Here is a 12,924-nt window from a genome sequence, read left to right on the forward strand (position 1 = left end):
CAATCCAAATATAGTTTTAATACTATAATTATACCTCATTTACTAGTTGTAGTGCATAGTTTTCTATAGATCCTACACCTAAAATGGTGATACCATGAGAAAATATGTCCTTCCAAATTGAATTGCAAGTGTAAACATTAATATCTATGGGTATGTCATTCATAAACTAAAAGAGATGTAATTTTCAATCAAAGAAAGAGATACAAAGTAAGAAGGGCAACTCACCCACCAAAGAAAAGGGTCATTACACAACCTTGTTAGTTTCCACTAAGTGATCCAATGAATGAGACAACTCTGGAGATAATTGCCCCCTATCCACTATACTCTAACCTTGCACATGATTAGAAGCCCATTTGGCCAAACAATTAGTAAAGTTCCATTCCACTCCCTAGGAATGTGACTAAAAGTAATAGATTTGAAGCAACCACACAACCAAAGAATTTGTCTAATTACCATAGCTAAGGACCAACTAACATCATCTAACTGTTGTTCATTCAATAAAGTCACTACCACTTGATAATCCGATTCACAAATAATCCTTGTCTAGCTAAGAACCGAACTACGCTCCACCACATTCAAAATCACAAGAGCCTCATAATCTATATTTTCTAAAAAAGAAGATAAATAGATATGCTTCTATATTTTCACTCAACAAATCATACTTTTTACTTATTTACCATCTAAATTATACTATACACAATTCACTTATATTTGCCAAAACTTCCTTGTTCATTTTCGATTATATTTGTATTTTCTATACGCATACAAATTGGAAAATATTGCAAGTTGTCATAATAATCACATGTTCCATCCAAGCATGATTTCTTGTAGAATGATTGACCATCAACTCTTTCACTAAAAATGCTTTAAATGGAATCTCTTGAGTATATAGTTGGAAATTTAATCTTAAACTCACACAATACCTCATTATTACGATAAAACTAAACATGTATTCTAATAAAAATCTTTATAATTGAACAAGTCAATATCTACTCTACAAAATCAATTTATATATTTTATTTATTCAAAGACAATTCATTATTGCTCATCTTACGTAAGAGCATACGTCAGCACAACGGCTAGCTGTAGCAGCACTAGGGGCTTCTCCAGCTTACCTACATCTCTGTCTTTATGGTTGTCCATGTGATACACTTCACCGCACACTCAAGAACTTTCTGGAAATCGAGCGAATGACAAAGAATCGATACCCTCTAAAGTTTACCGACATGAGTTTTCTTATATAAATCTTTGTACCCTCTCCGCCTTTTGATAATAAGATCATCAAAAGGTGCTGGAAGTTTGGGATCTGCGTTTGATTATCAACAGGTATTTGAAGTTTAGGTGCTGTGAATAATTTGTCTACAGGTATTTGAACTTTGGGTTTCGCGTTTCAGCTTTTGGTATTTGTGTGTGATTATCTATTATTGTCCAAATCAGTTTTGTGTGAAATTATCTACAGTTGTGCTGGTTTTGGGTTTTGGGTGTGCTCGCGATGGATCAGGTGAAGGTACTCAACACATGGATCAGTCCCTTTGGAATGCGTGTTTTGATTGGTCTGGAGGAGAAAGGTGTGAAATATGAATATCAAGAAGAGGTGCTCTCCAATAAGAGTGAACTCCTCCTTCAAATGAATCCCGTGCACAAGAAAATCCCTGTTCTCATCCACAATGGTCGACCTGTATGCGAGTCTCTTATAATTCTTCAGTACATTGATGAGGCTTGGGGTTCCATGCAATTTCTACCCTCCAAGCCATATGATCGTGCCCTTGCCCGCTTCTGGGCAGATTTCACAGATAAGAAGGTAAGCCATTCCCCTGTTATAGTTAGTACAAGCAATTAATTAATTTAATGCATTTTTAACTATTGTAAGTTTGGGATGGCTTATTTATAATATTAGCTTACCCATTTCATTGAAGGAATTTTAAACAAAAATCTTGTGTGGCTGTAGTTTTATGACGCGGGAGCTCGTATAATTAAGTCTAAAGGCGAGGCTCAAGAGCAGGCCAAGCGTGACTTGTTGGAAAGCTTTCAACTTTTAGAAGGCACATTTGAAGAGATGTTAGCAGGGGGATCCCTGGCTTTCTTCGGTGGAAAGGATTTTGGGTTCCTCGATATTGCATTCATTCCCTTTGCTTCATGGTTTCATACTTATGAATCTGGTAGGAATTTCAAGATACCGTTGGAGAGTGAGTATCCGTTGCTTGATGCGTGGGTTAAGAAATGTATGGAGAGGGACAGTGTCAAGAAAGCCCTTCCCTCTCCGGATAAGGTTTTGGAATATGCAATGCAAATGAGGAAGAGGATTTTGGGTGACTAGATTGCCTGTTCAATTGTTAAGCCTGCAAATGTGGGTATTCATTAGGTGAGTATATCCTTCGTAATAGATATACAAAATGTTCAATAGAGCTCAATGGTAGGGCTCAATTTATTGTTGAGCAATGAACTATAGGTAATAAGTTGAAGAATTCAGAATTGGATTGTTCGATTTCATTATCGAACGATGCATGTGTTTTGAAGGATAAATTTATGTAATAGAGAATGAGGTGTGTTGGTAGGATAGATCTATGTAATAGAGAATGAGGTGTGTTGGTATATATCTATATTAAATGATGTTTAATAAATGATGTTAGAAGTTAATATGAAATTTTATTATTGGATTTCATATTATTATTAATTATATGAAAGTCATAATCATTTTAAATGAATTTTCTTATTATTTATTTACTTTTTATTATTTTGTAAGATGTTTTTAAACTATGTAAATGGGTCAACAAATTATGTGATCTTAGTTTTACAAAAAATTTAATGGAATGATATAATTTTGAGTGAAATAATATTAGAATGAGTAAATATTGATGTTTTATTCCAATGACTATCATCTTAGTATAACAAGTGTAAATGAATCAATAACCATGAAAAATGAATCTCTTGGGATTTCTCATGAATCAATATTCATGACAGGTAAATGAACATGTCTCAGAATTTAGAGGTTGGATCTTGCAATTGTAATACGAGTTAGGGGGCATGTGTGTACCAATAGTATCATGGTGTGGTGCATGTTACTTGACAATTAAATATAATACATAAATACTAAAAGTCAAAATTTTCAAATGTACTATTACATGTTCATTTGTGCATGTGTAATTTATCATTGAAACTAAAAAAATACATGTTAGTGTACTTTGTTAGATAGAACAAATTGATCAAAATGAGAAGCATTTCAAATTATAGAATACATTTTCAAGTTACTGAAAAAATTTAATGTTTATGATAACCATAACCATCTCTTAGAAGATAGTTTAAAAGTAATAGAATTTGTGATATCTGACAACTATGAATTCTAGGTCTCTCTCAAATTGATGAGTTCAATATTCCAGACAACTTCAGAAGTTCTTCAAATTTTATATGTAATGCTCATTCACTGGATGGACTACTTCTCATGTTATCTTCAACCATATGGTTTCATGTATTTTTTGTTAAAGTTTCATGAACAACTATTGGTATGTTGTAGCTTTTATTGGCTACAACTCTTAGAATATATTTTTAGGGCAAGCATGTGTGTGTGAATAGGGTTTTTCCATGTTCTTGCCATTTCATACAACAGTTGTGATTACATTTAAAGAGAAAAGCATCATCATCAACAATTGTAGATTGAAGGTATATCTATTCAATATTTATTTTAGTATTTGCATTATTTCATTCAAGGTTAAATCTTAAATTGAAGTTTGATGTAGGAAAAACCCAATTCCCTACAATTTCCCTTTTCTTTCTATGTGCAGGAAATAGGTACAGAGATGTGTTCGAGAGGATCGACATAATTCATAGAGATGAACAGGTTCAACTTTTAGAGGTGAGAAATTCAAAGGATGATGTCAAATTGATACTACCTAGTGTTGAAAAATCAGGCTGAAATTTTGGGAATAGATCTATGACATCTACTTTTGGCTAGATCTAGATTGGTGTCTCCATACGACATCTATAGCTCATTGTTTCTACCTGATATCTTCAATAATCACCTATTTTGCACTAATATTCAACATTATTATTCAATTCAACTTAAGGAGGAGAAATCCCCTCTCAACGAAGCCTAGAATCTTTGTCTTGCAAGGCTAGACCTATTAGATTCCTCTCCTATTTAATGTAATATTTAATTATGTAATTTAATGGTTTTATTATCATTCATTTCACCCTAACCCTAATTTTCCATTATTATACTTTCCTTTCTTTTTAATACTATCAATGTGATGCAAATTTGAAATAATACTAAGGCCTTCAATAACTTATATTCACATTAACCAATAAAAATCACACTTTATTCATCCATATGACCACCATAATTGAAGATCAACTTTCAAAATTGCATACAATTAATTTCATAATTCATAAGATTACCAAGCCAACAAGAAATCCCTCCCTTCATAGACCTTGTACATAAATAATTCAGGAAGAAAATGGAAGAAAAAAAATAACTTACTAAGTAAATTTTGAAATTTAGAGCCCTACACTAGAGTCCACATGCACCTTTTAATACACCTTACATTTATACAATCCTATGAAGATTATTTTTTAACTTTTGGCATTCTTCAATCTATAAAATGTCACACCAGATTCTCTACAAACAATAGGAATGATCTCCCTAACATGATACTTTTATGTACAAGTTGTATTTAACGCATCAGTAAAACACCTATTCATTGTCCTTCCTTCCAAAATTGCAACCAATAGATTGCATTAAATTTTCAAAGACCATTCACCATAATAGATAATATTGCCCCTTGTCAATTTGATGTAAAAACATTCAATTGAAGAAAATAAATGGACATGAAAATTTCTCAATAGAAATAACACAAATTGTTAACACACATGAATATTTATACATTCAAATTAAATACAAAAAAATCTTCGTGATCACATGATCAATGATCAACTAGTCAAAAGATCAAAGATAAATAAAGCATTACAATTGCCTCAATAAATAGAGGTATTGTATTCATTGTAGGATGACTCAAAAAAGGAATAGGTAAGGCTCCAATTAGAAAATTTTATTTTTAGAGTTTCTATATAAAATTTGCAAAACTATAGTATTTCTTGCAATGTGGAAGAAATAATTGTTCCAATAAACTTCCCTATAATTTCAACTAATGGATTCAACACTAAACCCATTATTCCTTCTTCTGACTTCAATGAGATTTTCTCCTACCACAATACATTATGCGGTGATCTTACTTTCACAATTTTTTTGTTCGACTCCTTCAAGGTTTCATGCTTTCTCTTCTCTTATAAAGGGCTTCAATGCTTTTTAAAAAAACATCATGACATTTTTTAGGCTTTAATTTGGCTTCCTGACAACTTGAGGGATTCACCATTTTCACAGGTGGCTTCAATCCAACTCTGCAACTTATTTCTTTTAGAATATTTGATCTCCTCCTTTGAGAGTCAACTTCACTTATTATCATGAAGATTGGAAATTCATTCTTTCTACAATAGCAATGAGTTTCTAACTCCTTCAAGCTTCTCCTAAGGATTGGATCTCCTTTTTAATAGTGGCAACAATATCCATTTATTTCTTGTCCACAACTCTTAAAGGCTTTGAAAATACTTCACCCTTTTAATTTGCGTGACTTCTTGTCCGGGATTCTTCATATCAATCTCCTTTGGTTGATAAATGACCACTAATCTCTTTTTCAAATAGCCTTCTGCAATCACAATATCATCAATCTTCCAAATTTAAGTTGTTCTCTTAACAAAAATGATGTTCTCAACCTTTATATTGTTGTATTCTTTGTTGCTCTAACCTGCAAACAAAACCAACAATCTGTTTCAAGTAGAAGCTTCAAACTTATGATTTGCTTCTCTTTAGTGATTTAACCCAGTAGACATGATCTTTCAAGCTATGATACCAATTGAAGATAAATAAAAGAGACACATAGAAAATTTTCCATTACAGTAACAAAAATTGTTAAAACACATGAACCTTTATTCATTCAAATTGAATACACAAAAATCCTCTTGATCAAATGATCAAGGATCGATTGATCAAAAGATAAAAAAAAAATAAAGAATTACAATTAACTTAATAAATAGAGGTCTTGGATAAATAGCACATGTGTTCATAGCATACTAAATAATCCGCCTATTTTAAAAAAATATTGCCATAAACTCCTTTTTTGTCACCCCTTCCCAATACATAGGCTGAATTAAAAGCCCCCCTATTTTCACCAAATATTGCTTTTTTCATAGCCCAAATTAAAATCTCCCCCATTTTCATCGATAACAAATATATTGTATCCTTATTTTTGGGATATTAAACTCCCCAATATGAATGCACATGATATAATATTGCCTAGCCAGTAAAGGCCCCATGTGGAATTCCAGTAGTTGAATTAGAAATTATATTTATAATTAGAATATCATATACTTATTTTAAATATAACTTATCTACAACATAAATCATAAAATACCTTCTATTAATAATGAATATTTATATCCTTAACATTTATATCAAACAAACTCCAACTATTATGCCCATTTTGAAGAGGATGGGTAGGACGAGTGAGCTATTGGGAACATACAAGCTAGGGTTTTTGTGGGTGAAGACTCGAGTGAAGAGGATGAGGAAAATGATGTAGATGGGCTGGAAGAAGGTCTTTTCCTTTCAACTTGTTCTTTTTTTTTTGCCCTCGCATTGATTATTCTTTTGGTTGCAGTTTTCTGAAGTTCTGGACTAAGTGTGGTGGGGAAGGAGTTGATCTCTTCCTCCAATTTTCCCCTAATCTCCTTGGCAAGGGTTGGGGACTGCAATTTTTTTTTGTGTGTTGGAGGCAAGGCAATGTCTGATTACAGGAAGGTGTGACTGTGTTGGTGGGTGCTCTTAGCTTTGTGAGTGAGCAAAATGCTCTGCAACTTTGGAGATGGAAGTCCCAGTCTTTTGGGGTTGGGGGTTTCTATTTCTATGGTTGGTCTGCTATGGGTTTTGTTTTGCTCAATTTTTGTGGGGCTTCCACTCTTGTGGGTAATTTGGCTATTTTGGATAGCCTGGTGCTTTTGTTCATTGTTTTTTTGGTGTGGACCCTCTATTCTCTCTTGGTTTATTCCTCGGTGAGGGTTTTTTATGCTCTTCTTCTCAATTCTCATGGAAAACTGTATGAGGTTTTTTTCTCTCCTATGGAGGTCGAGTAGTGGCATTGGTTCTAAGCTGAGTTTAAGTTGTCAAGGTAGTCGAATTGCTCTCTTTCTTTTCCTATTGAGGTGGAGGGTAGGTGTGGGAGAGTTTTGTGGTGGTTACTGATCGCATTGATGGTTGAGGGTTCCGGCCAAAACCCTCATGGTTTTCTTTGCATATGCTTTTGGGTTTACGGTTTTACTCCTATTTCCTAGAATAGTTTTCTAGTTGTGGGAGTCTATAAAAACCCTCTTGGCCAGATTGCGCTTTCAGGACAAGATGTTTTTTTTTTGAGCCTCAACAGGTTGTGGGAAACCTTGTAAAATCCACTTTCATGTTGACCTGTGTTCCTTCTTGTCCTATTGTGATGGCCCTTTCTCTTATTGAGGTGGAGAGTAGGTGTAGAGGAGCATGTGGGTTGTTACAGTTCATGTTGCGGGTTGAGGGAACTGGTCTTAACCCTCATGGTGTTCTTCAAAGATGGTTCCAAGTTCATAGTCTTCTCACTATGTCCCATAATGGTTTGCTGGTTGTGGGAGCCTGTAAAAACCCTCTTGGATAGATTGTACATATAGGTAGTGTTGTAGTTTTATAGGCCTTAGAAGGTTGTGGGAGCCTTGTAAAACCCACTTTCAAGGTTGAGGGAGCCTAGAAAAACCTTATGTTTTCTAGTTATTTTCTGGGACTGGCTGGTTGCTAGCAGTTTTCAAGGGCCCAGGTTGGCCATTGTTTGATTTTGGTTAGGTATTATTTGTGTGGTCTTTTGTGGCCAAGATCTTCTATTACAGGTTATGGGAGCCTAGGAAAACCCTTCTTGTTGGTTGAGGGTTCTTGCTAAAACCCTTGTTCCTTGTATTTTCTGGTCTAGTGTCTACTGATTTAGATCATATGTTTATGCCATCCTATGTTGTAATGTCTTGTGTGTAAGTTTGGCTAGTGTTCGATTGCAGGTGGATGTACTAGTTTGTTGATGTTGGTTTGTGATGACTTTGGGTTTGGGCTCTGGACGGTCGTAAGTCCAGAAGGTTTCAAGTCCTTTTAAAACCTGGTGTTCGCTGCTGAGTAGTCTAGCTCATTTCTTGTTGGCAGATTTCTGGTTGTATGGATTCTGGGGTGCCATCACAACCTATTTTATCCTAATCAGAAACATTTATATGAAACAAAAATGAGCCAATAAATGAAAAATAAATTATTATATATTGCAAAACTTAGATATTAGAAGTTTAAACTTTAATAATTTTTACCTTATTAGATGAGCATCGAAAAAAAATCAGATTTTAATATTTATTTTAAAATTTAGATAATAGAGGTTTGAATATTACAAAATGAAAAGTCTAGATTTTTGAAGTTTTTTGAAATGAATAATGATATAAGGTTGTCTTTTCATTCTATGTTATAATTTTTTTCATACTTTGACCTTTTAGATTATCCCCACAAATTAATAGACTTCTAATTAATAAACAATGTTATGTTAAAAAATATAATAAGTCAATCTTATATATGTATATTGTGAATGACATAATCATCAAAATAAAAAATATTTAAAATTTTAATCTTTATTATAATTATTCTTGAAATTTTCAAGGCTAAAAAGATGAAGAATAATAAGAATAATATAAACAATAAAGAAACAATGATCATGACATGATCAACAAAATGAGTTTCTTGAAATGTTCTCCTCACAAACCTGGGGGATTTTTTCTAAATCACACCTCCTAGCAAGGAAACTCAATAAAATATTTTTCATGAAACAAATATAAATATATAAAAAACACATAAAACCAAAGATTTTCACAATATTTATGAATCTTGAATGGCTATATAAAAATAGGGAGAAAAGGGGATACATTAAAGGATAAAAGTAATATTCACAAACAATCAAAATATCCTCAAGCAAAATTATAATAAAATCCATAAACCATCATAATAATCTCCTCAAAACAGTGCCATAAAATTTGAATCTTTCTTTACAATTTTATGCCATCATAATAATCTTCTTAAACCATCATAAAATTTGAATCTTTCTTTACAATTTCATACCACCACAACTTCACCATTATATAGAATTAAATTTTATATATATGATAGTCCTGTAAATACTTTGTTCACAAGGAAATTTAAAAAATTTAACCAAAGAATTCGCAGTCCTCTCTCAATCTCACATACAAGTTTCTCCCAGTAATCAAATTTTGAATGCTACACAATATTATTTTATCTAGACACATATATAAATAAATAAATAATTATACTAAAATAGTAGAAAAAGACTTTAAAAATAAACAATAATTTTTTAAATAAATTCAATCATAATAAAAATGGCCTAACTTTAAATATCTTTCAAAATGAGAATTAATTTTCTTTAAAATAATCCCAAAAAAGATCAAATTTAAAACGTCAATCTTGTCACCTTGTTGTTTATGAACTTAAAGAGGACCCAAAGAACACGAAAACATAAATTTTATTAATAACAACGGATCCGTGCACAATGTGGATAAACCACTATTTGTCTCATCAACACTCGTTTTTAATAGTCTGGACACATTTTGACAGATTTAGTTGCTGATTATAATGCAAAACGTGCAAAAAACAGTTCCTAATATCTCCACTTACTTTTATTAATTGCAAACGTTTATAAGGAGAATTATAACAGCAATTTGAGAGCACAAACATGCATTAAAATAAAGCAAAACATAGCCTTTGAACTAGTAAAAATCATTGTTTTAAGAAAAACGTCGTAGGAGTATGTAATCGCTTCCTCAACCCACTATCTCCTTGCTGATTCATAGAGGACCACTGCCTTCCTGAGCACTTCATGAACTTCTTGCACATTCAAATAGATGTCAAAACATCCATATCTGAATGTTACTTTTCTCTATCTTTTATAAGTACATGCTTAAGACTATTTTACTAATTCAATCAGCTAGTCTTAAATCACACACACTAAGCAATATATTAAGTTTAGAGAATGTTAGTTAACTTTCAGTGTTTAACTCTTTTAAGTCTAGAAGTGTATTCTTAGTGTGACCACACACCTTAAACAACATATTAAACCTAGAAAATATCAGTCAATTCAGAGTGTAACACTTTTAAGTTGTTCTAATATGAACTAATATCTCATGCCAGAAGTAATGGTTAAAAACTGTAACTCCCTCTTTGTTTAGGGTGGTGGTACTCTAAACCACTCCTTCAACCCTCGAAGATTATTTTGCTACTAATGAATGTAAAGCTAAGAATCAAACAAAGGTCCATGATTAAATTGTCGGCCAATTTTCGTACTTGATAAGGTCAACCCTCCACAACCATGGGTCCGTAAAACCAAGAGGGGCCTCCTTGGAGCCCTGGATCCCTGAAGATAAAAGGGACATTGAAGAAACGAGGTCACACAGCTAAGTTATACCCTGTCCATTATCGTAACCCTAATTTTTTCATTAATTATCCCTCATGCTTGGTTATAGGCCAAACAACATATAGAATACTCATAAGGTGCAAGGTTCAATTATGTCTAGTGAAAGACTTATGACCAGTAAATTAACCATTTGAGGCAAAGTCAAAAGTCAAAAGTCAAAAGATGTTGTAAGCTATACTTCAGATATCAAATACACTCTAGCTGTAACTGGTAGGATTTTCACCCTAGTTAAGGTAGATGAAGCTGAGCATGCCTCAGAAATTCCACCAAATTAGTTGTGTTTTAAGTTTAAAACAACACCCATAGATGTAAAAAACATCAAATAAAAGAGCTTTACTTTATCAATCATGAATTCATCCACGGCGTCCCTTATATTAGTCCCAAAAGGTACTTGGTAGTTTAGTGGCTGACATTTTCTGCCATGGATATTATCTTAATACCAAAGATTAATGTAGCTCTAATAGGAGATCAGCAATTTTGATTTCAGAAGCACCACAATATTAACTTAGAGCTTTCCCAATTATATATCATTCGCAAAATTACACATCCAATCCTCATTATTAGTATGCAGCATTAACTTTTACTTCTTTCACTAACTATCTTTCAGAAAATTTACTCATTAAATAATGAAGACATTTGATTTTTCTTTGATGATTAAATTTCATTCATTCTTTTATTTCTTTTATTCTATTACTGCAATACAAGAACTAACATGAACAACATATAATTTACAGCATTTACAACATATTGCTCATCCATTACAGAGCACAGACTACTGTAACGTATACCCACATGCTGATGCTTACAACTGAATAAACAATTCAATTGACCAAAAAATTCCTTCTAACTTGTAATGAAAACTCCAAAACCTGATCAGGAGAGGGAAGGACTTTCTTTACACTGTCCCTCTCCATACATCTCTTTATCCACGCATTTAGCAACGGATATTCAGTCTCAAACGGTATCTTGAAATTCCCAATAATTTCATAAGAATGGAACCGAGAAGCATAGGGAATGAAGGCAATATCTAAGAACCCAAAATCCTTTCCACTGAAGAATGGTAGGGTTCCCCCTGCCGACATCTCTCTCAATGCACCTTCTAAAAGTTGAAGTCTCTCCAACATGTCACGCTTGGCCTGCTCCTGAGCCTCACCTTTTGACTTCACTATACGAGATCCCGGGTCATAAAACTGCAACCACAGAAGATTGTTTCTAGAAAATGATCTCATGAACAGATGATAGCATTTTAAATAACCCCACCAAAATCATAACCGCTTAAAAATGTTTTAAAAGACATAAATGTTTGTACCAAGTATAACAAGGGAATCCCTTACCTTATCTGCGAAATCGGCCCAGAAGCGGGCAAGGGCACGGTCATATGGGTCAGAGGGTAAAAGCTTCTTGGAATCCCAAGTCTCGTCAATGTACTGAAGAATTACAAGAGATTCGCATATAGGCTTGCCATTGTGGATGAGGACTGGTACTTTCTTGTGCACAGGATTCAATTCTAGGAGGAGGTCGCTCTTCTTCGTTAGCAGGTCCTCTTCTTGGCATTCATATTTCACGCCTTTTTCTTCCAGACCAATCAAAACGCGCACGCCAAAGTGACTAACCAATGTGGTGATTACCTTCACTTGCTCCATCTCAAGCACGCCCAAAAACTAAAAATTCCCACAGCCGTGGATAATCTCACACAGAACTAAATTTTAAACAGCTGTAGATAATCACAAACAAAACTAAAAGTTCAAAACCCTTAACGTTTATCTAGTTGATCTTATAATGAATCGCAGGGAGTGTACGAAGATATATATATAGAGGCAAGTCGGAGAAGCTTCATGAGAGTTCGAGGCCCGATTCCTCAATACTGCTGGCGCATGTCGTTGTGCTGGCATAGGCCCTTACGCAAGAGGAGTAAACTCTAGCCTGTTGAAAGGAAAGCGGGTCAAATCCATAATGTGCTAAAGAACATAAAATGCACAAGTTTTATTTTTCTTACCATGCAGTCGAAGGGCTTGGTCAAAGTCAATCTGCAGTCGAAGGGCACACGTCAGCGGAATGCGAAGCAGTGAGGAGTCAGATCATATTCGGTAATAAGCGCCTACGCCACCATAATTCCTAGTGGAAAACAGAGTCGATATACCGTGAACGTTGCCAACATTGTTTTTCTACTATTAAAGGATTCAAACCATGTAATTACATGAAAGAAACCATGCATGAACATTTATGTTATAATATTATGTTAACATTACTATTTAATAAAAAAATAAGTTATATTTTATATGCTTATGTTTATATTGACAATGTACATTAGTATTTAAATTATTAGATTTTGTTCAATGAAATCTAATTAATCATT

The 12,924-nt window shown here is 33.5% G+C and overlaps 2 protein-coding genes across 3 annotated transcripts; one reads left to right on the forward strand and one right to left on the reverse strand.

Annotated features, from left to right (window-relative positions):
* Nucleotides 1-1,282: 1,282 nt before the first annotated feature.
* LOC131051537 (glutathione S-transferase U19) lies at nucleotides 1,283-2,571 on the forward strand. 2 transcript variants are annotated; one of them, XM_059208803.1, is made up of 3 exons: nucleotides 1,283-1,326; nucleotides 1,438-1,801; nucleotides 1,949-2,571. In XM_059208803.1, the coding sequence occupies exons 2-3, from the start codon at nucleotides 1,493-1,495 to the stop codon at nucleotides 2,315-2,317; spliced, it is 678 nt and encodes a 225-aa protein (XP_059064786.1). In that variant the 5' UTR covers nucleotides 1,283-1,326; nucleotides 1,438-1,492; the 3' UTR covers nucleotides 2,318-2,571. The 2 variants fall into 2 exon arrangements, with proteins under 2 accessions (XP_059064786.1, XP_059064787.1); XM_059208804.1 differs by having other exon boundaries at nucleotides 1,288-1,326; nucleotides 1,460-1,801.
* Nucleotides 2,572-11,346: 8,775 nt separating this feature from the next.
* Nucleotides 11,347-12,309, reverse strand: LOC131051585 (probable glutathione S-transferase). The gene is made up of 2 exons (XM_057986165.2): nucleotides 11,903-12,309; nucleotides 11,347-11,758 (listed from the first exon to the last, which is right to left on the reverse strand). The coding sequence occupies exons 1-2, from the start codon at nucleotides 12,209-12,211 to the stop codon at nucleotides 11,390-11,392; spliced, it is 678 nt and encodes a 225-aa protein (XP_057842148.2). The 5' UTR covers nucleotides 12,212-12,309; the 3' UTR covers nucleotides 11,347-11,389.
* Between the last annotated feature and the right edge of the window lie 615 nt (nucleotides 12,310-12,924).

This window comes from Cryptomeria japonica, chromosome 7 (assembly GCF_030272615.1).
Source record: "Cryptomeria japonica chromosome 7, Sugi_1.0, whole genome shotgun sequence".
Classification (NCBI taxonomy): Eukaryota; Viridiplantae; Streptophyta; class Pinopsida; order Cupressales; family Cupressaceae; genus Cryptomeria; species Cryptomeria japonica.

Excerpts from the sequence above, each read along its gene's own strand:
- LOC131051537 (XM_059208803.1), top strand. The coding sequence starts at position 1,493 with ATGGATCAGGTGAAGGTACTCAACACATGGATCAGTCCCTTTGGAATG. Across the intron at positions 1,802-1,948 it reads CAGATTTCACAGATAAGAAG|TTTTATGACGCGGGAGCTCG; the intron begins GTAAGCCATTCC and ends GTGTGGCTGTAG.
- LOC131051585 (XM_057986165.2), bottom strand. The coding sequence starts at position 12,211 with ATGGAGCAAGTGAAGGTAATCACCACATTGGTTAGTCACTTTGGCGTG. Across the intron at positions 11,759-11,902 it reads GGGCCGATTTCGCAGATAAG|TTTTATGACCCGGGATCTCG; the intron begins GTAAGGGATTCC and ends CTGTGGTTGCAG.